This window comes from Camelus ferus, chromosome 11 (assembly GCF_009834535.1).
Source record: "Camelus ferus isolate YT-003-E chromosome 11, BCGSAC_Cfer_1.0, whole genome shotgun sequence".
In the NCBI taxonomy this organism is placed as follows: Eukaryota; Metazoa; Chordata; class Mammalia; order Artiodactyla; family Camelidae; genus Camelus; species Camelus ferus.
The window spans coordinates 21,904,759-21,932,622 of NC_045706.1; the positions used below are offsets into that span (position 1 = coordinate 21,904,759).

The 27,864-nt window shown below is 42.7% G+C and overlaps 1 protein-coding gene across 1 annotated transcript in view; it reads right to left on the reverse strand.

Annotated features, from left to right (window-relative positions):
- The window catches only part of SORCS3 (sortilin related VPS10 domain containing receptor 3), a 565,499-nt gene that overhangs the window by 91,410 nt on the left and 446,225 nt on the right, over positions 1-27,864 (reverse strand). Inside the window, exons 8-10 of the mRNA XM_032490977.1 lie at positions 18,049-18,138; positions 9,939-10,118; positions 936-1,082 (exon numbers count right to left, since the gene is read on the reverse strand). Coding sequence (XP_032346868.1) covers positions 936-1,082; positions 9,939-10,118; positions 18,049-18,138 — 417 coding nt within the window. The remainder of the gene's footprint in view (positions 1-935; positions 1,083-9,938; positions 10,119-18,048; positions 18,139-27,864) is intronic.

A 27,864-nucleotide genomic window follows, 5' to 3' on the forward strand; every position in this document is an offset into this window, starting at 1 on the left:
GTAAAATTGGGGAAAGGAGAAAATTAGGTTAATAAAATAAGATGAAACCATCAGTTAGGTTTGGGGAAAAAAAAACAAAGTTCTTGCTGTGACCAGTTCCTGGAGGTAGGCAAGCGTCTGTCTCCTACCTGCCTTGTACCAAAGTCAAAATCTGGGAGCTGGACTGTAAACTACAAAAGGAGACAGGCCCTGTTTGTCTTATTTACCACTATACCCTCCGTTTTTAAAATAACATCTAGAATATGATAAGTGATTAATAAACCTTTTCAGTAAGTGGCAAAAGGCAACTTTTTTTGTGTGAAGGAGAAACATAACCATTTCTGAGACCTTAGAAAAGTTTCTCGCATGGATCCCTTTAAGAGGGCACTGAGGGTTGTGAATTTCACTGTCAATCATCAGCCTCAAGTTGCAGCCCCCGAGGACAGAGATAGTGGCTTACACATCATGTCCTCCATGGTGTCTACCCCAATATTTCCCATAACTGGAATCCCGGGAATGCTGAGAGATTAACTACTGTCCCATGTGGACTCACCAGTCTGACACTTCTTGGGCTTTCAAGGTAACTTTAGCTCACCTTGACCACTATCAAGCCCTTATCAAACTGTACCACACCAGCATCAGCTAATAGGTATTCACCACTACGGAGCTCTGTCTGGGACCTTGGTCACAGGCTCTTTCTCTTCTGTTTCTTTATCTTACTAGGAGTTGGAGCATATAGGGTACTCTCCGTAAAAGCTTGTGGAGTTCACCTGAACTTCCCGTCCAAGTGGTCTGGCAGTCTGAGTCCACAGAATGATGCCCTGGGAATTATAGGAAATCCCTGTCCAGCACCAGCCAGGTTCCTAAGACCTCCCTGATGGATAAAAGCCCCTGATGGAGCATCCCCAGGTAACCAGCTTGCCCCGTGTGGTCTCCCATGAGACTGGGGGACTGACCAGCAGGCAGTGTATAGGGTTTCCTCTCAGGTCCACGTCTGGAGCTTGCAGTAGGCGCCAATCCCTTCCCTTGTTGTAAGTGATGTATGTCTTCACCTGGTCATCCACCTTCTTGTTTGCCAGGAATATCCCTTTGATACCTGCTACCTAGGAAAAAGGGCGAGAGATGGAGAACCATGTTGGGCCAAAATGCCTATAGTTTTGGAGAAGCCCCAGAATTTTTCACAGCGGGTTGGGGATACAATAGAGGAGAAGAGGAGGGATATATGTCATGTACCACGTGGTCTCTGAGAGAAGTTTCAGTTCATCTCTGCTCCCTCCACCCCCTCTACCCAGATGTCCCACCCCCTCTTCCTCGACTGCTTTTCCCCACGCTATAGGTCTCTGCACTTTGTTCAGAAGACCTTATCCTTAATTATCAACATTCCCTCTAGGGTGCCAGTGGTTGATAATGACTGAAGGAGTTCCTCCTTCTAAAGAACCTGGACTTTTGCTCAGAAGGGGCTGGTAGACAGCTCTTCAAGGCATCCAGGTATACTCCTTAATGGTGGAAGTTCAGGCGTCCTGATTGGTAGAGGTAGACATTTCCGGGCGAGGACCCAGCCTGGTGGCTCGGCCCCTATATCTCTGGCTGTGCCAGTAGCTCACCGTGTGACTTTGGATAGTTCCCATACCATCTTTGGGTCTCAGTCAATGGTCATTTTGAAAGAAGAGGAATAAGCCCTTCCCTTTCTTTATTTCCTCAGTCAGCTGGCAAAGGACAGGACAAAAGATGCAGACCGCTTTTGACAGAGTTCCCAATGTACTGGGATTTGCCTACTCTTGGTATTCTGAAGGGAGAGGAGCATCACCACAAAGTAAGAAGCCAGGGAGTCAGGAGATTTAAAATGCAGGAGTGTGCTGGAGTATGCACAGATTTGACTCAAACAGTTATTTCTTCAATGTCTACGCCTGGGCAATAAGAAGAGAGATTTGGGATGCCAACACTCTATGTGAAAGAAAGATTCCCTTAACTTCTTGTTCAAGCTCCAGCATGTTCCAAAGAAAAGGTAATTCATATTGCTTAAATATAGAGAAACAAGAAGTTTAATGGCAGGTTTTCTGGGTAATACCCAGATATCTTGAAACTTTAACTGTATGTATCCCCATTCTTTGAGGATCATGTGTAGCTGAGATCTAACTGCAGTTCTGAGGGAATGCCAGTGGGAACAAAGGGAAAGAATTTCACAGAAGTGAGGTCTTTTGTTTTTTTGTTTTTTTTTTTTTAATGACATAGTTTAGCTGATGAAATAAGAATTTTTTTTTGAAGTAACCTGGCTGACCTTGAAAGAGAAAAGAGAATGCCAACCCACAGAAAACAAACAAACAGCAGCAGCAACAACAACAAATGGACAAAGAGTGTCAGGAGGAGAACCCCGTTATCTGGGAAGGACACCATCAGGGGCATTTGACAAAAGGCCAGTCACGGAGTTGATTAGATTTCTAACTTGAACAGAGGGTGGGTAAGGACAGACGCCAAGGCGCGGGCTGTGCCAGAGCTCTGCCCTTCCCCGGAGTGCCCCCCCCCCCGCCCTAGCTTCCCTGGAGCGCACCCCCTGCCCTCGCCGCTGGGAGGCAGGGCCACTTCAGGAAGGTCTCTCGTGCTCGACCAGCGGCTACGGGGCCCTCAGGTCACCTCGGTCTTTCCAGCCGACTGCAAAGATGTTTCTCTGAAACCTGATGACCACCTATTCCTCCCAGAGAATGGAATCTGTACCCCTTAGAGCCTTCTGCCTCACGGGGGGCTTCTGGTATTCTCTTCAGACACAGAGCTGGTGTTTTTATGATGGACCGCCAGACAACGCTTCCATAGAACTCCCCCCACTGAGCCAACTGGCTCTCCTCCAACATGTAGCCAGGACCTGGCTATCCCCTTTCTAGCAAACACTCAGGTCAGACTCAGACTCCTGAGTCTGCTCCTGTGGGACTTCTGTCACCCACCCCCTGCCTCCTAGCTCAATGCATTCCAGCGGAATTACTAGCCACTCAGCTGCCCTTTGTGCTTTTCTGGATGAGCATGTTTGGCAAATATATCAGTATTACACTGCCACATTCCCAACGTTCCCACCAAGAACTCCACCACTCAGATGGGCATTTCCTGTGTGCCTCATCAAGTCTGAGAGCAAAATCAGGGGGATGGGAACAGAAGGGCTGTAGGAAGGAGAGATGCTGAGGGTGACCATCTGCACCTCTGAAGATATTTCTCTTATAATTACATATACTGCCAAAGCAATCTGCCTCCTGTCTGACAAAAACAAACAAAAAAGAACAGTTTCCATTTGTGTTTGGATTGTTCGAAGCCCTTAACATCTACCTCTTGTATAAATGGACTGTAAGTTTGGAGGGCACTTTGCTTCCTATATCTTAGGCCAATAGCTTTCAGACTTTTTGATTGCAACCCAAGTATGAAATCCATTTATGTTGTCGAAGCCTAGTAGACTCACGCCCACATATGCGTGCCTGTGTACACAGGTAGCTACATGCACGTCTCCGACACAAGATTTCCATGAGACACTACTTATCCCCACTACGTGCAATGGAAAGGAGTTGTTGGAGAATGAGAAACACATTTCAACTCTTCTCCATCCAAGGAGGTACTTGGGATCTGATAAACTTAAATGTGTTTCCTCCCACTGTGGTTTGAAATCAGAAGTGTAGCTGCTGTTGACTCCAAGAGTTCAAGGAGAAACGTACCAGCTTGTGGTGGTCCCCACAGAAGAGGGTGGGACAAGACATCAGGCCTGCATGGCCCACTTTCCCTCTGGGAATCAATTTGGGGTACAAAGGGACACTGACAGCAGTCCCTTGGCAAAGCACTGAGTCCAGGTGGCATGGTCATCTGTCGCTCACCTCCCTGGGCCCTCAGGATAAGGAAGACAGGGCTCTGCTGAGAAAAGCAATTACCATGGTCTCCCTTGGGCTGTCCCTAGAGTTGGATCTGTAGTGAGGAATGGACGAAGGTCAGTTTCGAAAAATGTCCCTGTGGAGTCTCTAAGCAGCTGTCCATCTGGCCAAAGAAGGGTAATGTAAGGTCATGATAAAGCAGAGGGTGGAAGGCAGGAAACAGAGACAGGGAACACAAAGAAACATCGATAAGATGCACAAAGAGGCCAGAACACTAAGGATGGCTCAGAGAGTTGTATTTTGTCCATCCAAGTATAGTGAAGTCAACATGATTAGTCATTAGGAAATTTAAACTCAACTAACGAGGAAGCACTAGGCCCCTAAAAGGATGTCTAAACACATGCACACACACAAAACTGATAATACCAAGTGCTGGTGAAGATGTGAAGCAATTAGAACTTGCATACATCTCTGGTGGGGATACAAAATGATACTGCCACTTGAGAAACAGCTTGGTGGCTTTTTATAAACATACATTTACATTCGGCCAAGCAATTCTGCTCCTAGGGATTTACCCATGAGAAAGTTCACATGAATGTTTATAGAAATTTCCTTCATACTCATATAAAACTGGAAACAACTGGAAGGACCTTCAATTGGTGAATAAATAAACAAATGAAGACACACCCAGGCAATGCAGTACTACCCAGCAACAGAAAGAAGAAACATCTATTGATGGTCAACAACACGGGTGAGTCTCAAATGCATTACTCTAAGTGAAAGATGCTAGACTCAAAAGACTGCCAACTGTATAATTCCATTCCTATGAAATCTAGAAAAGGCAAAAAACTGGAGGGAGAGAGAGAAATCAGATTGATTTGCTAGTGACTCTGGGTGGGAGGAGGGTGACTACAAAAGGGCCAGAGAGGGAATGTTTTGAGACAATATCCTACATGGTCAATGACCTTGATGATGGCGGTGGATGCACATACCCCTGCCAAAGCTCATAGAACCAAAAAGGGTACACCAGAAAGGGCAAATGTCACTAGACATAAATTATACCTCAGTTTTAAAAAATGAATGTGAAAAAATTGTACAGTAGGAAGAGCCTGGACTTTTGGTCAGAAAGACATGGGTTGGTTCCAACACTGACCCACTGTTGACTAGCTGTGTGATCTTAGCCAAGTTACCAAATTCTCTGCATCTCTCAAAGGCACATCAGGGAATGATACCTACACCACAAGGAGATATTGTAATAGATAGATAAGAAAGAGTTTATAAATCGTTAAGGATTATGCAGTCCAATATTATAGCCATAAGTCACATATGGCTACTGAGAACTTGAAATGGGGCCAATAGGACTAAGAAACTGACTTCTCTTTCAAGTGAAGTATAGTTGATTTACAATGTTGTGTTAGTTTATGGTGTACAGCATAGTGATTGTGTTTTATATATACACATTATTTTTCACATTTGTTTTCATTATAGGTTATTACAAGCTATTGAATACAGTTCTCTGTGCTATACAGTATAACCTTCTTTACCAGAAATAGACTTTTAATTTTATTTAATTTTAACCAATGTAAGCTAAAATTTAAAACCTGATACCTAGTCCAGTTATTGTATGTTTAGAATAACCTGGGTAAGTGAATCCACTTTTTCTATTGTAAATTTTATGAAATGTAAATGCTGATCAAGTATTTCTGGTGAAAATTCAGTACACGAATTGAGATGCTTGGGAAGTGTAAAATATACCCAGGAGATTGTAGACTTAGTATGACAAAAATATAAAATATCTCATTAGTAATTTTTTTCATATTAAGCATATACTGAAATGATTGCTTTTGGATATTTTGGTTAAGTAAAATATATCATTACAATTAATTTCACCTGTTTCTCTTTATTGTTTTTTAACTGTGGGTAGTACAAAACTTAAAAGTGCATGTGCAGTTGTATTATATATTTATTCAACAATGCCGGTCTAAGACATTACCTGATAGATATGCTGTTGTTATTTTTATATAGAGTTACAAGTCGATGCTTAATCCAGGAAAGCACTGAAGAAAATGTAGCAGCTGAGAGTATATTTCTATAGTATAACTGAGAGTGTTGGAAAGAGTATTAGTTACTTGATTTATCAGTGGAGAACAACTAATAATTGTAGTTTATAGTTAGAGAGGTGAAAAAAAAAACATATAATTGTGAACACACATAATGAACTGCATTATGAACACCACCAGCCTTGTTTTGATGGAACGGGCTCTAACACCTTAAAGAAGAGATTAATATTTAGCTTTCAAGAATTACTTTCTTCCCTGATTATGGAATTACAGTCATGACAATATTGTACTCTGAGGCAGGGACTAAAGAGAGCATGAGATTGTCCACAGCAGGAAACTGTGTCAACAGACCAAGGCATGAACAATACCTTGCCTTAAGATTTTAGGGAGTTCGATGGGCTTGATCGCCATGGGTCTTTTAGTGCCAACACCTGCAAAGCGAATTCTCAGGGAAATTCTCACTTTCTTTGCCCCCTTTCCAATATCAAGAAAAGGCTCGAGAGGTCCACGTGGAAGGTGGAGTGATACACCAGTAGTTTTAAGTGGCCACAGTCAGCGTGAGCCACCTCACATCTGTGTTACCTGAAGGCATCTCTGACATTTCAGACAAGGGAAAATAGGTGTACTATCCTGTCACATTATTATGTAAAGCTACAAATTACCTTGGCATGGGGACTACCTCCTGCATTCAATTATCATTTGCTAGATGCAAGGGAAAAACACAGAGAAATACTAGCCCAGAGAATAAATGCCCAACCCTCAAGCTCTTTACTAGTACCTTTATAAACTGTATCCCCAGTATCCTCCAAGATCATTCAACATTCCAGGAAAATGGACCTCTAATCATCAGCCTCTGGCTCTTTTCCCACGTGGGACTTTACCAGCCATGTCTTTCTCACGAGCTCCAGAAATTCATCATTTAAATCTACTCATCGCAAGTCTCCCCAAATTCATCAAGTGAGAATTAACTTTCCTCTTTCCTGACCCTATAACCCACAGGCGTCGTACCTCCAATACAAGTTAGACTGTGAACAACTAAGAAGAGTCACTTATATCTTTCCAGTAGATCATGAATCTCATGCACCAGCCTATCAAACAAAATACACTCCATGAAAGTGTGTTAATTTAGCTGAATTCAATGTAAAAGCTCACTGATTTTTTTTTCCCCAGCTGTATTACTCAAGGGCATTCAGAGTCCAGACGAAATTATAGTCTCTTTGCTAACTGGCCATATGGTACACAATCTTAGTTTCTGTGAGAATCTCCAGTGAAGAAGGTTAAAGTCTAATGACCCCTGGGGACCAATTAAATTGAGCTTTATCGCCAAATCACAGAATGTATATTCAGGTGCAAAACAGCATCGCCCTCTAAAAACCTTCAATATGGTCATGGTCTAGATAGTGTCAGGACACAATTTATTCCCTTGGTATTAAATGCCTTGTAGAATCTGAGCCTCAATTACTTATCCAGCACTCATTCTTGTCCCTGACAACCATTTATTCTATGCAATTAGACTAGCTGGCTAGCTCATGGTCTTACAAATCTACACCATGTATCCAATTCTTGGCTTATGCCATTCTTGACATTTGGAATGCCTTCCACTTCTCCACTTCCTCCTCTCCAAGGCAAAAGTACAGATAATCAGATTGGTAACATTGAGAAAAAGAACTGGGTACGTACAGTGCATCCTTAACTCAACTATTTTGAGGATCTGCCTGCAAAGATCACATCCTCGGTACCTCAGTGCCGTGGTGTTACAGAAACAGGCTTCCATGTGAGAACTTTTGATTTACTATTTCTGCCTGTGACTGGATGGATGCATCCAATTCTGGGGAGCAGTATTAGCAAGACCACTTCCTCCTCTGTGCTTTTAAAAGCAATAAAGCTGACATTTGATCTCCTTTTGTCTCACCCTTTGTTTTGGTCTCAATTGTATTCAAACTTGGGCAAGTAAAAGAGGAACTTGGTTTATTCACCTCCCTTCAAAGCCCAATAAACTAGACTGTAAGCTCCTTGAGGGTAAGAACCCTTATCTCTCCGGCTTTTCTCATGGGCTTGAACACAATGCAGGGGCACAATCAACCCTCATAAAAATGAACGGAGAACAAGCTCAGCAGAATTGGTTTTAAAGACGTTGCTTTGCCTGGTACAACTTGCTTCTCTGCAGATGCAATGACACCAAGCATTTTTTTTCCCCCAACAAGACTGACTTTAGCACGATGAAAAAAAAATTACATGTATTTTGGCACATTCTTCATTTTGATTCATGCTGCACTTCAGATCAGAGTCTCACTGTTTTAAATGACCAAGGAGTTTCAGGCACCCTTTTTAAGGAAAAGAATAGCACAGTGGCAAACTCATCCACCACATCAACAGTCATAGAAACGGATTTCTCAAATGAAAGGTCATCTGCAGCAATGGCCGTCCCCTCCTTTTGGGCTCGGACCACAGGAGCATGCATAATCCTCTTACCTCTGCAGGCTTACTTGTGCAAACAGGAATGGCCTCAGTCCTGGGAACATTTATCCAAACCTTCTCACAGATGTGATTTACTGCCCAATAACAAAGGTATATTTCTGCCTCCTACTGTGATTAGAGGCATGAAAATGTAAGCTTCCCAAAGCCATTTAGACCCCTTAGTCATCTGTGCCCATCTTTGCAACTTTAGGAAGAAATCTGGGCCGTTTCCCAAGCTGGGATCTTGTTGCTAAGGGAATTATTTCAGCGCATGTCTACTATATCTGAGAAAACAGGGTATTTCTACTGATTTTGTTTTATGCCCAATGACAGTCACTTCTCTCCTTCTTTTTAAGGTACTTCCATTCACTCCATGCCTTTGTGTAATCCTGCTTCCGCCTAATAAAGTAACTGGAATCTTACATGTTTCCATCACTCTTAGTAACTGAGCAGCCAACTTAGATACCAGGGCAGGGATGCTGGAACCTTGACAGGCACAGCTCAGAAGAGACCACAGTAAAGCAGAGCCCATGCACCGATCCCTCTGTTCTGAGAGCCACTCCCACTTCTCAAAGAGGAAAACTCACAAGGGAGTAGCTCACCCAAGCCATCTGAGGGCACCACCCACAACAGACAATTGTCTTGCGATAAATGAATGACCTCAACCAGCACAGCCTGTGTGGCTCTGACACAGGGAGTGTTGGACAATGAGACACACCTTCTTTGCTCAACTCAATCCATCAGGTTGAAGTGGTCAGTCAAGTTCTTTTGCTGAGGCCAAGACTGACAAATGTCACATACTGTTACTAGAGGTATAAACAAGCACTAAGTACTTAAGGTCACTGAAATAATTAGGGTTTTTAAAAAATCTAGTTCCCAAATGGAATCACTTGTTAGACAAATGATTCTTTAACTGGTGGTCACATTAAAACAAAATTTCAATGTAAGTGGAAACTCAATAAAGGTGATCATATTGAAAGAAAAAGAAAAAAAAAGAAAAACTCAGTGTAAGTCAAAGCCAGGTCTTCTCCACACACAGGTGTTGGCATCTGGCAGCATGTTAGGGAAACCCTCACTCCCACCCTTCTCCTTCCTATAAAGTTTGTTCATAAAACATGATTTTCCAAATAATTTAAGGCATAGAAATAGTACTATTCCTTCCACGTAGACCTCCCAAAAAGAAGCATTTTAAGTACTCAAAAGACCACTGATGTCAAGTACCTTCACTTCTGGCTTGTAATCATGCTCAAACACATAAGAACGCTGACTTTAGCTACCATTCATTGAAGGCTTGTTGAGTCAATCACAGCACTAGATGCTTTACAAACATCTCTCACTCTCACAATAATTTCATCAGATTTATATATATATATATATATATATATATATATATATATATATATATATATATATATATACCCATTTTATAGGTGAGGGAATTGAGGCACAGAGAAGTTAAGTCCCTTGCCCAAAGTCACACAATGGTTAAGTGTACAGCTGGGATCTGAACTCAGACTATCTGACTCCAACGCTTGTGTTCATACCATTCAAATGCATGAGAAATAGAGGCAGATGCAGATGTGGGAAAATCTTGGCTACATACCTCATACAATTCGATGATGATGTTTCCCATCAGACCTCGGCTGCTCTTAATGTTCTCCATGGCCAGGGTGAAGTAGATCCCACGGGTGTCTGAGATGTAGAGGTTGTACGTGTCGTTCTGGTTCCACTCCTGGACCGCTGCAAACACTTGGTTCTCATTGGTACTAATGATGTGCATGTCCTGTAAGAAGACTGGAAGGCCTGTACAGCAGCAGATCTCCATATCTCCCTGCCCACTGGGGCCCAGAGTAATTACCATGACTTATGAAATGGTTGAGGAAAAGCTTGAGTTATAGGCAATGTTAAACAATTCCGTGTCTAACCAAGGCTATAAATTATAAGCTTCATGATTTCTGTTCTTTGCTAAGTGACAGTGAGATGGGTGTAAGGGGCTTTGATGAGTATCATTTTCCATGGCTTCGAGGGAATCCATCCATTTTCATTTTTTATTTTTACATCAGAAAAGTTGGTGTTAGTGCTAACAGAGACATACAGCCTTGCAAGAGGAAACTCACACATGCAAAAAAGACAGGGCCTACCCCTTCATTAGACCTTCATTTATAACTTCAAACTTTTTAGTGTAGTGATTTTAACACCTTTCTTTGGAATCTTCAGAGCCACAAGGATTGCAAGAAGGATGGCATGGAAACATTGGCAATGGATGGGGTTCCAGGCTTCCAACCCTGTTTCAAATAGAGCAGCACCACTCAGATCTGTTTTATCCTGGAGTTCAGTGTAATATTTTAAGAATAAAAGGCAAGGGGGTTCTGCTGCTAATAAAATAATATTTGAAAACCACAGACCTAGAGGAAAGGATATTCAACCTGGAATTTTGTGTCCTGGGGCATAATATAAGCTTTTCTATAAGTCAGCTGTATGATATTGAACGTGTCAGTTTCCTTGAGCTTCCATTTTCTCACCAAAAGAGTGAAGAGTTTGGGCTACCAGTAAAAGTAGCTAACATTTGGAAAATACTCTAAGTCATCTAAATGCATTATTATAATTTTAAAAATCCAAATAATTCTATAATGGAGGTAGTATGATTAGTCCCATTTTACTGAGGAGTAAACTGAGGCACACAGAGGTTTACCAACTTGCTTTGGATTACATAAACTAGTAAGTAGTTAAACCATGCTTTGAACCTCTGTAGTATAACTCTAACCTAATAGTTAGCTTCTAACTATGTGGATGTAGAACTTCAAGATCAGAAGTTGCAAACGAACCACCCATGAAATGAATATGAATCACAATTGTTTGGTTTGACCATAGCCTTTTATCAAAAATCTGAAAATGTAGTATTTTAGGTGGAGTCAGGACTTATTGTAGTCTTAGCCCTACATACCCAAAGGTTCCTGCGATCTGCCCTTCCATATTAATGTTAACATCCTGGTCCCTGAAGTCACTTTAGCTTCTAGTCCTGGACTAGATCATTTCTAAAATCAAATCTAACAGTTCACAATTCAAAACAGTTTATAAAAGCTAGTTTGCATATGTGGCAAGGCACTGGACAGAGATGATCACAAACTCAAGTCTTTACCTAGGGAACTTACACTTTCAGGAGGAAATGTTGACCTAGATAAACATTGGACAAAATAGGAGTAATTTTTAAAATGCATAACTATACGGCTCTATATGCCAAAGAGCAGTATCATCCCAGGAAATCAAAAAGAGAGGCAGCCTTGTCACTGTGGTGGGGAAAGCACTGGTAACAGGGACACAGACAATTGGAGTTGAGAGTAGTAAATAACCAGAGTGGGTCTAGCCTTTACCTTATGTGACCAACCTTTCCCAGAAATGGTTTCAACAACAACAACAAAAAGTGTGCTGCCATGTCAATGATGTCAGGACCATGGAGAGCTCCTCCAAGTTTTTTTTGTTTGTTTTTTGTTTTGTTTTTTTTAAATGAGCAAACGCATTTGATTTCGACAGCTGAGAAAGTAATTTCTGGATCTTCTTCCTGGAGATTCTCTGTCAGCTCCCTAGCCTTGGACCTTCTAGGTGACCTTGACTAAGACCTCACTCACTCATTTGTGCTTACACACCTTGTAGAATTACAGGTTCCTGCTGAGGTGCTTGAAAATGGAAATGAGGCTTCCTCTTAAAAACCATGTGATGAAATCCTGTTGTGTTGGTGTGGAATGAAAGCCCAAGAGCCCAGTAGGAGGGGAAATAGCAGCTGCAGGAAATACGGATTAAATTCACTTACCCTGTTAAAAATGCAATAGAAATGCCTGGCTTTTCCCAGATGTTTTGGTCATAAAAATGAATGAGCTAAGCTATTTTAGACTAAACTAATGTAAAAGAAATGGAAAAAAACAACTTAAACACTGGGGCATGGTCAGGATTAGAGGCAGCCAGATTTTCTACGAGCGCTTCTTACTTTAGACCTGCGCTGGGACTATGTTACCTGGTGAACAGGTACTCAGGCTCTAGGGTGAGACACTACTCTCTAGTATAGAGTTATAGGATGTCTGCTTGAGAAACCCATAATGTGCCGAAATCACTTAGCTAATAAGTTAAATCACTAAGATTTGAGCCCAAGACTATCTGAATCAAGAAGTTAAACTCCATATAAGTGGGGGTATAATTCAGTGTGCATGAAGAAGACCTGGAGATCCTAGCAGCATGCAGACTCACGGGTCCCACTGTCTGAGATTCTGAGTCAGTATGTCTGGTGTGGAGCTTTGGATTCTACCATTTGAGCAAACCCTCTAGATGATTCCGGGGCATGCAATCTGGGGAATCACTTTTCACAAAACTCTGAACTACATGTCCTTTCTTCTAAGAGGTCTTAGAGGTGAACTGAGGTCAACCAATAATCAAAATTTTAAATCTTCAAGAAAAAAGAAAAGCATTATTCATTAAAATTGATCCAATAGGAATCTGAATGATAATAAACTTGTATCTTTTATCTTGCTACCTTCATCTAACTCCAAAGCATGTGTCATTTCCTTATTAAGATAATTATAAGTAACACTCCTCCTACACCCTCCCAATTTAGTCATTAGGGAGAATTATAGTTGCTTTCTGAAGACCTAAACCTATGATTTCCTAGGTGAACAATGGTAAAAATGCTTCCCTGTTACTGAAACATTTTCTTGTAATCTGGGCCTGATGTAACTTCACTATTACAGAAACGCCTATGCTATTAAGCATTTGCCATGTGCCAAACACCATGCAGAAATATAGAAAGGAGCAAAATAGAGAACCTGACTTCAAGAAGATGCTCACCTGGTGGTGGAGACATTACAAACTCGTGTGGCCTTCTGTGAACTTGACTATGTGCAACAATAGACATACTGAAAATGGTGAAAGGAATCTAAAGGCTTATGGGTGAGAGAGAGGGTGGAGCATTCAAGGCAATGTATGGAACTTGAAATAACATGAAATCAGACTTCCTCTGAGGGGGGTGAGAATAAAGAGTGACCGCATCACCAGGGGTCTGTAGGGCACACCAAAGTTTTACCCAGAAGAAGTACAGTGCCGTCACAAGACTTTAAACAGGAGAAAGAGATGATTAGAGTTGGTTAATGCATAGATTTAGGTTGGAGAAGGTCAGGTTCATTACATGATAATACCCAATGTGGAAGCATTGCGAAGAACGGGTTTGAGTAAGGCAATGCCAGAGGCAGGGAGAAGGCTTAAAAGGTCACTGCAACCATCTAGGTAGTAATACACAAGGGTCTGAACCAAGGAAGTAGCTTCTCTATGAGAACCCTATGAAATGAACTGGTGAGATATTAAGGAGGTAGAATTTACAAGGGGTAAGAGAGAAGGCCTATTAACTCAGATATCTGAATTCCAAAGTGTTTTGCTTTTCCTTTAGAGTACTCACTACAATCAAAATTAACGATCGCTTCTATAATTATTTATGTGGTGCCTGTCTCTCTTGTTAGACTATAAGCTCCCAGAGCACAGAAACTACATCTCTCTTATTTACCACTCTATTTCTAGTACTTATTGGAGTATCCAGCATATGGTAGACATCCAACAAAATCTTATTGATTAAATAAATGGAGTAAGTAAGTAAAGATGGCAGAAGGAGGAGACATAAGAACAAAAGGTAGAGACTCTGAGCTTGGTTGTTAAATGGGACCATTAAGGGAATGTACTTTGAATAGGCAGTTAAATATATAGCCCTAGAGTTTAAAGGAGAGATATGAGCTGGGGCTGGGGCAATAAGAGTCGTCAGTATGAAGAGAAGGGATGAGGTCACTCAGGAACCATGAAGAATGCAAGGAGAGCTTAGGAACATCAGTATTTTAAGGATAGCAAGAAAGGGAATCCAGAAAATAAAATAAAATTAAAAAAACACTGACAAAGGGACGAGTATCAAGTATGGATTTTTCCCCAACAGTGTCAAATGCTTCAGAGAGGTAAAATAAATAAATACACAAATAAAGACATAGAGATGTTTATTGGATTTGACAGGTAGATGGCCACTTGTAATAATGGTTAGAGGATTTTTAGTGGAATAGTGGAGAGATGGATGTGAGAGAGTTGAGGACAATCAGCAGTAGGTTAAAGTGTGAATATAAAGTGGGAAAAGAGGTTAGAATTAAGATAACTCTAAGAAGTGTGGCTGTGACACAGCAAAGAAGGATAAATTAGTATTTGGGGAAATGTAAAAGTTAAGGAAATTTTTCCTAAGGAAATGAAGGAAAAGGTTAATATCATTGTCATCATCATTACAATACATTTTCTAAAAATTATTTTCCGATCCTCTCTTTTATTATTCAGAATGGAAATAGCCATATTCTACTGTGAAAGACAAACCCAGGCTTAGGTAAGGGGAGACTTTATCTGAAAAAGACTATTGCAGTCAGGAGAACAGGCTGACCATGATACTGCAGACAGCTCAGAGTGAAGGCAGGCAAGAATTGCCTGTGTAGGGGGAAGTAAAGCAAGGCGAGAAGGAAGTGTGGGAAGCGGAGTGAGTGGTTAAACAGGAAATGGTTTTCCTTAGGGTCAGGTGATTCTCAGAAGGAGAAAAGCCAGACTGAAATGAGGTCAAGTCAAATTAGCAGGTGTTTTGTCCAGATTGGTTGGAGACCAACAGTTCAGCTCATCACCGATGAGACAAAGAACAGGAATCTGGTCTTATCAGAGGTAAACGCAGGGGACATGTGAACCTCATTAGGGCATATGCGGGAAGTGGGGGGTTCTCTGCGGTAAGTCACGTCCATGAACACAAAAGGGTGGGGGACATCTTAAACGATGCTGTTTTCCAGAAGCTCAGGGCTCAAGTAAAGTTCAACATATTCACTGCCAAACTGAGTTCCATATAGAAACAAACAAATAAGAAAACCTAATTTTTTCAACCCATAATGAAAAAGAATATGAAAATGAATATATGTGTGTAGGTGTATGATTGAAACATTATGCTATATACCAGAAATTGATACACTGTGACTGACTATATTTCAATTTAAAAAAAAAAAGAAGAAGAAATCAGAATTTAGGAGACCAGAGGAGGGCTCTCAGACTCAGAGTGGTACAGTGAGGCAGGAAGCCCCGAGACCAAGGTCATACTGGGCTGTGACCCCACAGGGAGCTTGCTGGGCAGGTTAGGAATATTGCAGTGTTTCCCTGGGATCACTGCTTAGAACTGCCCAGCACTTCACTCTTAACCAACGATGAGCCATTCCTGACATCCTCATAACTTTGTCCAGTGGTATTATGGTGCCCATTCACAGATGAGAAGACCTGAGCTCACAGATACGTAGGTGGCAGAGCTGGAGTGAAAGCTCTTTCTCCTGAGGCTACTGTGGTTCCCTGTCATCTCCTCCACGCCCTCCACTGGTGCACACTTTTCATGGCCGTTGGTCTGAGAGTGCCAACCTGATGCCTGGGGCCTGGGCTATGGGGGGACTCAGCACAAGGTTCCTGCCACGAATAACGCCTCTCATTTCCTCCCCTGCAGAACACTACAAAGCCACAGAGTGCGCCCCGGGAGAGCGTCTTCTGAACAGACAGGAATAGAGGTGTGAGGGTAATGGCGATGGGGAGCTTTTCCGTGTTTTTGTTTTTAAACAAGATGCCCAGCAGCGGCTGCAGCACCACATGGACCAGAAACAACTTGCTTAAAAGCCATTTCCATTTTTAAACAACGGAAAGAACCAATCTCCCTCTACCCGCTCTGCCCTCACCTCCTCGGCCGAGGCTATGAAAATCCGGGCCAATGCCGGCTAATAAAGGGGATCGATAACCATCCAGTTATTTCCACAGCAGCCTTCATATTAATGAGAAGCTGTTCTGGATGAGGTTCCATAAAAGGGTCTGCACGGATGGTCCTCCACCAGAGTAAATTGCCACAGGGCTGCTAAACATTAATGGAGTGTTCTAGGCTTGTGGTCCATGCCAGGCTTCATTTGTCCCCACCTGCAGCCATGCTGCCCAGGGGAGCAAACTGTTTGTTTTCCTGAGAAGGTTAAAAAAATGTATATATATCTATACACACACACATACATACAGAGACAGAATAGGCCCTCCATGGAGAATACGGTTTGGAAAGTTCCCCAAACTCTTTTCTTGGGCCCATACATGGATATCATCAGGTTCCTGCTTAGGGGTCATTCTCTTTTGGAAATAACATGATTATAAACTTCCCCCTCCTCATCTTCTCCAAGCAGGGATACCCCTTGCTTGCTTGGGTTTAGAGTATCTGATGGGTACCCCCTGCAACCACAACACTACACGATGGTCCTATAAAGTCAATCACAGAGAGGGTAGAGAAAAATGAGAAAATGATGCTCGTGGCCTGGAGGCTGCTTACTGTGGTCCCTGCCCACCTCATCAGCCTCTCCACCTGTTTGCAACCCAGTCCCTCGAGATGGTTTTTCAGTTTATTAAATGAGCCACACTCTCTTAAAATAGGGCCTGTGCATGCATTCCCTATCAGCTTCTCCAACACTTGTCTATAGGGTTAACTCCTTATTTTTCTTGAATCATCTGAAGCATCACTTTCTGTAGGAAGCTTGTCCTCACCACTCATATTTGGTTAACTCCAACTATGCTGTCCCCATGGCCCTTGAACTTGCACACCTGTAACACTCTCTACACCCACAGTCACTGGCTCTGTGTCTCTATTCTCCACCAGAATACAAGCTCCATGGAGGCAGGGACTCTCTCCACAGAGCTTAGTTCAGTGCCTGGTGCAGACTAAAAACTTATTTGGAATTAAGAATGGAACAATGGGTGAACAAAAGAAGGAACAAACGAATGAATGGATATATGCATGCCGACATGAATAACAAAATTAGTATAAGCAGCCGGAGGTAGATAATTATCCACCGTCTTATCCCATAACCCCTCCTACCTCTAGACCCATTTAACCGTTCATGACGTGTTTCCCGGCACCAGCTTGCGGACCCAAGTCCCTGTAACACAGCATTTGATACGTGCCCAACCTGAGACTCTGCTTCTTTGCAGCCTCACCAGGTGATGCAGTTGTACCTGCCCATGTTCACACCGAGGTTCTCAGATACGTCTCCTGCCAGAAGCTATTGTTCACCAGGGATGAGGTCCACACAGCAAGTTATGACTTTCCAACAGGGGAGTTAAAATGCCATCATTTGCAATTAACATCATAGTAAATTATTCCTTTCTAATTACTCATAGTGGCAGAAGGGAGTGGAAGCATAGGTGTATTTATATTCAGCATTAAAATGTAGAGAGAAGCAAGGAAACCACGAGACTCACCTGGGCACCTTTATGCATATGCATATATACACAAATACACACACACACACACACACACACACACATGCTTGGGCCATTCTGAGCCGGGCCCTGTTTGTCAGTAAGGCCCTTGCGAAGGGAGGGCCCTCAAAGAGATTCCAAAGTTAGTGCTCCTTTCACTACCACTCCTGGGAAATGACCCAAGAAGGATGTTTGAGTCGTAGGAAATCAAAGCTCTTGTCTGTGCGCCCTGCTGAGAAGGGAACACAGAACCCAGATTCCGTGACATCAGCAGAGACCAATCCCACAGCGCTAAGTCACGCTGAATGCCAGCTGCCTCCCAGGCAGGGATCAATCCTTCCGCCGCCCAACAAGGCAGCCTCTCCCTGCTGCTTTGTCTGGCAGGACCCGGGGCAGCAGGTGGTGCGTACCTTCGGCAGCGAGTACTTCGGCAGCTTTATCTGAGCAAAGGCTTCTCTCCGATAAGACACGTAGTAGCTGGCTCTTCCACCAGTTGTAACCTGGATCACGGGGGAAACACAGAGAGGTCAGATGGGGCTACGGGTCGCAGCACAAGTTGGAAAGTGGGAGCCTCTCCGTCAACAGCCACGATAGGTTTGTGACAACCTTTTATGGAATATCCCTTGTTGGCTTCAGGCCTCCAACCCCACAGCGCCCCGAGATGCTCTTGGACAATAAGTGAGCAATTCCACCAGTCTTTCTGCATGGCTGGCACAATCTGTGAGAGCAGGGCTTCTGTATTTGGTCACTGTGTTCTACACACATACACTACATACATAACTAATACATATTTTCAACTGAAAACAGAGAAGTTATTGATGTGGGCTGGACCCATGATTTATATATTCTGTATATTCTGTCTTTTTAAAAAGTTTTTAATCCATTTCAATGATGATATGATCGGCAAAGAAAATTTTTTTCTGGATCTGAGTAATTACTATTGTTCAAAGCTCTCCCTACTTCGAAATTAATTTCACTTCCAATCTGAGCACAACTTTTTCCTTCATATTTACAAATCCATGCATTAGGCAGATATTTCTTTCCAAGTGCAAGTTGATTAAAGGCATCAAAAGTCAGAGAAAGAACTCTGGATTTGAAAGTCAGAGACCCGAAGTCTGAGTCTCCGTTTTACTCTCTGTCTCACGGCTGGGGGAGTCATGATCTGAACCTTCATTTGGGATAAGACAGATTCGTAGAGGAACCCAGAAACCACTCCAAGAAAAGGTCCCCTGGTCTGGGCTTGCAGAAAAGTCCTGCCAACGTGGCACAGCTCTGCAGATGGCTGCTCTTGGCCCCATTAGCCTAACTCAGGGGAAATTAATATTCACAAGAGAAGACAACACAGCCTTTTCAGAGAAAAGAGAGGGAGGACAATAGCAACCAGGCTGCTGTGCTGATAAGGCAGTCACGGGAGGCCCACGCTCCATGCTAAGGACCAAGCAATTGCTGGAGATGGGCCAGCCCCCTGACACTGGTCCAAACCTGGCGCCCATCCACAGTGGTTGCTGGGAGCAGGCGGGGAGTAACATCTCTATTGAAAGCCACCCATCGCTCCTCACTCTAAGAGATGTCATATTGCATGGCTCCTCCTTGCCCTGCACAGATTGAAAGCCCACAAAGCAGGCACCACACGCTGCCAGGTAGAACAGATGTGAGCGTCAGCGTGAAGGCGGAACCCTGGAAAAAGCTTGGTGCAAAGGAGGCTACGAACCAAGAGGAGAGACTGGCTCTCTCCCTGATGGTCACTGCTATCCTTACATCTTTATTTTTTAATTAGAATCATTCTTGTCTTGTATTTCAAGACTTTTTTTTTCCCCTTTGATAAGACATCTTTTTTTTTTTTACCAAAACATTAATTAATTTTATTTATTTATTTATATATTTATTTATAAATAAATAAAATCTATATTTGAATCTATATTGTTCTGCATTGGCTTAGAGATGGGATGCTGACAGATTAAGGTCAATGAGTGGCTGAGAAGTCTTTTTCTTTTTCTGAATACATCTCACCTGCATAGGATCGGATTAAAATATAATACTTGGTTCTAAATACAGTCACCATTACTCTTGGCATGATCCTACTTACTTGTTTAATTTGGTTTTCTTTTTAATTACAAAACCAACACATGTAAACATACCTGCAAACTCAAGAACTCAGCTGGTAGTTTTTAAACCTCAGCATGTATTGGAATCGCCTGGAAAGCTTGTTAAAACTCAGACTGCTGGCCCCCACCCACACCACAGAGTCTCTGATTCAATCAGCCTGGGTGAGGTTCAAAAATTGTCTTTTCTAATAAGTTTCCAGATGCTGCTGATGCTGCGGATCTGGGGGCCACACTCGGAGCAGCACAGAACCAGAACTTGAATGCTAACCAACATGCACCTCTGTGCCTCTGCGCTCCTCACTCACCCTGACCCCTGCCTCCCTCTGAGATGCAGCTACATTCCTGACTTCTGTGTTTACAGAAATGAAAAATATTTGTTTTGATTGAGGTCAAGTTCATATAACATAAAAGTAACCATTTCTAAGTGCACAGTTCAGTGGTATTTGGCATATTCACCATGCTGTGCAACCACAGCCCCTTAACATTGTTCTAAAGCATTTTCATCACCTCCCTCTCCGCAAAGAAAAGCCTTTACCAAGTGATAAAGTTTTTAAGCCCCAGAATATATCCTCTGGTCACCTATCATATGCTAAAGAATCAGTTCTCTCCAGGACATCCTGAACCTCACCAACCTCACCCTTAGAGAATTAGACCAGCATCAGAGGAGGCGAGTCCCATCACTGATGCTGGCCAGAGCGCAGCTATTAACAGAAGAGCTTCCGCAGAAGACCCAGGCACCTCCATAGGGAACAAGATGACAACACAGGCCGCTTATCAACACCACAGAGCAAGGCTGGGCCCCTTGGGGTTTCCAAATTACTGAGGGCCAGAGGAGAACAGAGTGGTCCCCGTAAGAGGGTGATCAGTCCCACTGGCTCTGGAACTCAGCCCGGCCACGGCTGATATGGTCCTGCCCAAGCACAGTCTCTCTGTCTCTCTGTGTCTCTCTCTCTCTCACAAGCTCACCCACACAACCTGAAAGTCTGTGCCTAAGTAAATCATGAAGATGGAATTACACTTCAGAAACACCATTCAAAATATTAAAGAGCTGCATGAAGCCCGAGAGCCCAGAGGTTTTCCAGTGCCTCTGACATCGCAGTACCCCTAGTAATATCAAGCTGGTTCCCACGGCTCTGCCCCTGCTCTGGCTGCGCTCCTCTCTGTACTGTTGAAATCTGCTTTAAATCTCAGTTTGAGACCCAGGAGCTCATGGAAGGGTTTTGGATGCCACCAATTCATTATAACTTCTCCCTCCTCTCAACTCCTGAATTCTGTAAGTTGCATTTCTACAGCACTTTCAACATTTGTTCCCATGGTAATCATATACCTATAATGACCCCTCCATGTCTTATTATAAGGTTGTCATTCCCGATTCCTGAGTAATGCTGGTCTCATGGCAGGAGATGAGTGGACCTATGGTGATAAAAATAATGATAAAACTGTCATCTGTCATCGATTCATTTCATCTACCATGCTCTAGAACTACCCATAGCCCTTATATAAATTATCTAGTTTAATCCCACTGACAACCCTGCAGAGGCTACAAGACATTGAGTGACTTGCCCAAGAGAGACAAATGTGAACTTAGTAAAGTTTGGCTCTAAGCCTGTTCTCTCCCTCCCAAATCCTCCGTCCATCTTACTTATGTCAACAATTGTATTGTAACAAAAATACAATATATTTCCTTGATTCCAACATCTTTTAAGAAAAAAAAATTACATTGCTGTAATTGATGTGTATGTATATTTTGTGTTTCTTCATATCCTTAGAAAATCTATTATAGCATTAATGCTGCATCTTAAAAAAAATGATGTCTTTTTAGAAGAGGTAAGGTTAAAAAAAGAGTAATAATAATTATATGCAATGAAAGGTTATTACATAGAAGATACAGTAAGCAGTTTATAAATGATACTTCATTTACTTCTAAATATATATATACATAAATGTATAAATATACTATATATACATATATATAACTATAGATAGATAGATAGATAGATATTCTACAGGTTCGGAAACTGAGGCTGAGAGAGGTCAATTAACTTGCCCAACATCACACAGCTTTTCATTGTAAAAGCTAGTGTAAGACCCCAGTCTGTGCTTGACTAGTTAACTAGGAATGAGCACATCCCTAAAATGTCAGGCACAGGGCAGGAGGTCAATACTTACTGACAAACTGAACAATAAATTGTGATTCATCTGCTGAACCAGAGAGCCTTGATTTCCTCCACTGTTGAGTGACTGGACAGTGGCTGCAGAGAAGAACTCTCCATTCCTGCCCAGTCCCTGGCTGGGCACAGGAACTGATGGCCAGATAGAAGCCCGAGACTGCCCCGTGGGAGCAGAGTCCTCCCAGCGCTGGAATGACACCAGGCTAACGCAGCTGCTGCCTCTCCGCTATTATTTGTGCGGTTCTCTGGCAATCACACAAGGCAGGAATAAAGTTTAGCGACTATTAATCTATTTTGATGAACTTTTCTCTTCCTTACAAGCAAATCCGCTGGCACTGTAAATCCCGAAGACTATTACCACTTCCTCTTTCAGTGACACCTTTTATTTTACATTTGATGAATGTCATCCAATTATTTGCTCTGGGCCCATCCGTCATGCTAAACACAGAATTAGCTGGGTCTTTTCCTCACTAATGACTGGCTCGTTAATCTGATTTTCTGGATTTCCATTTTACAGGTTTAATTGGGCTCCTGGCCAGTGAAAATGATTCCTTTGGACAAATGCATTGGCCATTAAGCACGTCTGTCTCTTCTGACTTGCTCCCATTCCTGCTGTAACAAAGTCTGAACAGACATACCCTCTTATTTTTTCCATTTCTCCTTGCTTCTGGATGATAGCTTGCCCTGGAGGAGAGAGAGAAATCTGCCCCCCAGAAGGGTACCAGAGAGCCTTGAGTCATACTGAGCCTGTTTCTGTCACAGACGGAAGAAAACCTGTAATGTCTCTAGAAGTCATTAGTGGGTGTGGGTAACCTGCGGAGAAGCAGAAACTAACATTTTGTGTATCAGTCACGTGATGGGTGCTTTACACTCATGACCTTATTCAGTATCTACAACAGCAATTATTGCTATTACTCTTATTACTGTTAACAGGATTATTAGTACCCTACAGGGTAAAAGTATTAATAACATACCTTTTTTGAGTATTAATTATCTTCCTCTGTGTGCACCAGCTTTCTGTTTTCTGGTCGGGTGAGGATTTGAGGGACAGAGAAGTTAGCACACCGAGACACACAGCAAGTCAATGGCGGAGCTGGAAACTGGACCCAAGTTTATCTGGCTGCAAGGCTTATGCTAGTCCTTCAGACTGCGTGAAGCTTCCACACCTCTCCGTGGACGGGAATGGACCCCAGGTCACTCAGCTCCCAATTTCCCAGATAAGATGCCCACCGACAGGGCAGATCTTTCTCTGTGGGGGTTCATGTCAGTTTCCCAGCCCTGGGAAATCAGTGCTCTATTGTTGCACAGGAGTGAATGGTGCTGCTTTTGGAATGTGCGAATAAGACAGACTATAACGGAAATACATTCAGCTTGCACAGGAGCTGCTGCCTTCAGAGGAAGTGGCATTTAGAAGCTTCTCCAGCTAGAGGACCTTGCTGGGTCCAATAAAAGGTGAATAAACTGTCTAAGCCAAGAGACATGACCACCTACATAGGTATCCGTTAGTTACTTCTCACACAGCCTTTGTGTTAAAAAGGCTTCTTCTCTTTAAAAAAAAAAAAAAAAAACCGAAAGGGAACAGCTGAGTTGTTATGATGCACAATTAACTTTCCCAATTTCTTTGCTCATTAATTCTATTCAGTTTATTTGAAATAAGTCTTGACATTGTTAGGCCTTTCTCTTCCTCTCCACCTACATAATTTCTTCAAAGATCACATTTTTTTTTTCTTCAAGAACAAGGAACCAGGCTTCTGACTACCAGACCATAAGAGTCAATAAACAGCCAGAGGGCTTGTCAGGATGTGGCTTTAAGTGTCAGGATGGCCCCAGGGGCTTCCACAGCAGGTTACGTCTCCTCTGTCCTCCTAAGCGCATTTTCCGAGCGTGCTCTGCTAAGTAAGGTCCTATACTCTGTGTCTGAATACTCTGTGTCAACCTTTGGAAGAACAAGACACCTATCAGCAAGCTATCTCCTCTGCTAGACTGGCTGATGTCGAATTCAGTGTTTGTCAAACCGGTGTTGGCTCATTTTATGTCCTGGAGGCTCTGTGATACTAATGTAATATGCAGTTTTATCTGCCTGTTTCTAGGAAGAGTGGGTCTAATGCCTAATACAGCACTCCCACTGAGGCTGAACCTCCTCTGAAACAGGCTTGCCCACAAAATGTTTTATTGGGGCCCTAAGATAGCCCCCAAATAGCTTCACCAAGAACAGATTTGGGATAAGACAGCTGATGTGAAGCCAGTATCGTGCTCTCTCTTTGTCGGGGGTGGGGGGCTGTTGAGTGGAGGGGAGGTGCTGGAGGGAAGATGTGTAGAGGTTGCCAGCACACTACTGGCCAAAAATACCGACAAATCCACTGCCACCTTCACCAGCTCTGCCAAGAAACTTCTTGGAGTCTTCACTGCCTATTGGAAATTCCAGTAAGGTAGAGGAAAGGTGGTGAGTAAGAAAAGCATGGGACAAAAACCATGTGTCTAGACCACACACAGCACTAGAAGAATCAGTAGACCTGACACTCTGAGACTGTCTCTCTTTTTTTTAATATAATAAAGGGATCAATCTTGATCTGTTCCCAATTATATATTTTCAAAGAAAACTCTTCTTCTGATTTTTAAGCATCATAGCACATTGGTTGGGATCCTAGACCTGTGTTTGAATCCTGCTTCTACCATTTGCTGGTTTGGTGACCTTGGACAGGTAATTTAACCTTCCTAATTTCTTCTTCCAGCAAATGGAGGTATTAATGCTACCTACTGATGCATTATCATGAGGACGAAGCCCACTACATCATGTAAAGAGCTTAAGCCCTGAAGGTTCAGGCACATGCTAAGTACTCAGAGCATACTACCTGTCCCTGCTGAACTAGAGGCACAGACGTCCACTCACTCTAATATCTGGAGGGCTTACGGGCTACCAGTCAGGGTGACAGTGTGTACATACAAACTGGAGGCTTCGGGAAGCGTGGGGGTAGCCACATGGGCTACCTGATCAGAGCTGATGAGGAATAGAGGCCTGTTGCCCTCAGCAAGGATGGCTTTGTAGAGAAGAACACACTTGGAGACGGCAAAGCCAGCGTGTTTTGTGCCAGAGATTTGACCTTGAACGGCCACAAGTTTTATCTTCGTGTTCCAGTTTTTATGATTTCAAAGGAGGGGAAGAGGATCTTGGGATGCCTACCCGACCATTCAAAATGGAAGTTCATTGTTTTCCTCTTCTAATTTTATTGGGAGATGAGAAGGCAAAGATAATACATGCAGAAATAAAAAAAAGAACAGATATGGATTTAAAAATTGCCATCCTAGAGTACAAAATTTTGGAACATCTGAATACTCCCAGTTAAGATAATAATAGATAAAAAGCTAAAACCTACTTTGAGTGTTCTAGATCAGTATGCCAGATCTTTACCAAAAAAGAAAAAAAAGAAGGAAATACTACCCATGGAAATGGAAACCCTAAAGACAAATGTTATAACTTACTATAAAAAGATCTTCCCCCTTCGTCTCCCAAAAATGGCCTGTTCTTTTTGCACTGTGAGTTTAATATCATACAAGATGGACTGAGAAGGGGCTAGAAAAGATACTACAAGGAGTCTAGCTTATATGTTCTTCCTACATTTATATAACATTTTCTCTTTGAGGTATCACATAGCGTATTTCCTTTACACAGGTAGACAGTATGAGGTCAATTAACTGACTGAAATCATCCCATGCCAGACACTGGCCTCTGTCTTTTCTACCATAGCCCAGAATTTCAGAAAATAAAATCAAAACGGTGGGAAAGGAGAAGAGGGAAGAAGGTTAAAAGGTCCCAGGATCTCTAACATTTATGATTTGAGTTTCAGCTCAGTTGTGTATCAGACATGTAATTTTAGGCATGGTAACTAGTCTCTTGGAGTTTCAAGGTTATTTTTCTGTTAAAAAAAAGGAACAAATAACAATTACCCTTATCTTACAGAGAAGTAAATGAGATAAGATTATAAAATGCTCTCCTGTAACTGTAAAGTGTTCTACACATATAATGGTTAGGATGCTATGACTGACCTGTGTATGTACCAGGAACCCAAAGATTTTAGCAGTATTTTCACTGACAGATTGCTATAGATTGAACATCTGGGTCCCTCCAGAATTCATATGTTGAAATCTAATCCCCAGTGTGATGGCATTTGGAGGTGGGGGGGGGGGCGTTGAGAGATGATTAGATCATGAGGGTGGAGCCCTCATGAAGAGACTACTGCTCTTACGAAAGAGACTCCAGAGAGCTCTCTCCTTCCTTCTACTCTGGAGGACACAGCGACAAGGTGGCCGTCTATGAACCGTCCTCGCCAGACACAAAATTTGCCAGTGCCTTAATCTTGGACTTATCAGCCTCCAGACCTGTGAGAAATAAACTTGTTATTTATTTATTATTTTTTAAATTTTTTTGGGGGGTTAAATAGGTTTATTTATCTACTTATTTATTTTAATAGAGGTCCTGGGGATTGAACCCAGGACCTCATGTATGCTCGGCATGTACTCTACCACTCCCCACTTAAACTTCTGTTTTTTATAAACCACTCAGTCTATGTCTTTTATGGCAGCCATAGGACAGAAATCAAGCTGACAATCCAGATATGTCCACTATATTGATTGTGTGGAGCACTGAAATTTGCCATCAAAGCTATAGCTGTAGGTAGTCTGTGGGTTAGAGGCACTCTACAGACCGCAAGGTTAGAGGCACTAGGGAATATGAGAAGAGGGGCAAGAAATGGACGGGCAGAGCTAGAGAACAGAAGTGTCTTCAGCCACATGGGATGAATGGCAGGTGCATGTCGCTGCTTAGAAAATGATTAATTGTATTGATATATTCAAGATATTTAAGATCCTAAAAGGGCAAGGCAAACAAAAAACATTAATTTCCTAGAGAAGTAGGGGTGATTCTTTGGGACCTGGGATTTCCAGACAGACTTGGAAGATACAGGGGCTGCAAGATGTAACAGCAAGACTCGCCAACGCGGGATTTGCATGCCTCATGAATGAATTTGGGGAGAGTAGTGGATGGATGTAAACCATCTGTCAAGTTGTTTCTCAGAAAACACTGCCACCTCCCCAAGGGAGCCATGAATATTTGTAAAATGCCAGCTGCTACTTCTTGGAGCGTCCTCTACCAGCACAGAAGCATCACCATTGGAGAGCCGAGCTCTACGCCCATCACTCTGCACGCACTGCCTGCTCTCATGCACGATGACCTTGTAGAGGAGATACTATGCAGCCCCACTTTACTGATAAGCTGATTGACATGCATGAGGTTACTCAGCTCCAAAGTGGCAGAGCCTGGATTTGAACTTGGGTCTTTAAATTTTGAAAATGCCCACTCCCCTGTGCAACCCTGAATGAGTCCCAAGTGTCTGCTGCAGAGTATTTCCTCGTTTAGGACCAGTTACCTGGAGGGAGTCATTCTGACTCAGGTCCCCAGAAAATGCCAGCATTGGCGAATTTCACACTGGCTGACATCAAAAGCTATCTCCTTAATGAATCCTCCCCCAATTTCCCAGCTGGAATTCAGCTTCTCTTCCTCTGATTCTCAGGGCTCTTTGTTTGTGGCTCCCTTGTTGGACTTACCCACTGCTGTCCTGAATTACTGGGAAGTGGGTACATCCATGGTCTCTTACACTGTACTGTCTTTGAGGGCAGATAATGTGTCCTGTTCCCACTCAACTGTCTCTCGGTACCCGGCACCCCTGTCATCTCTAGTATTTGTAGAGCACTCCACTCTGTGCCATTGGTTTCCATGACTGGACTGACTCTCATCTGGTCAGAGCACAACCATGCAAGGGAGAACCAATAACACCCTGATGTCAGAATTCAGGAGTCTGAGGCCCAGACAGGCTACATTAGGTCACCTTGTTACTCACACGTAAGGCTCAAAGCCAACCTCAGAACTTCTGACTCTCAACCCAGGCTCCTTTCA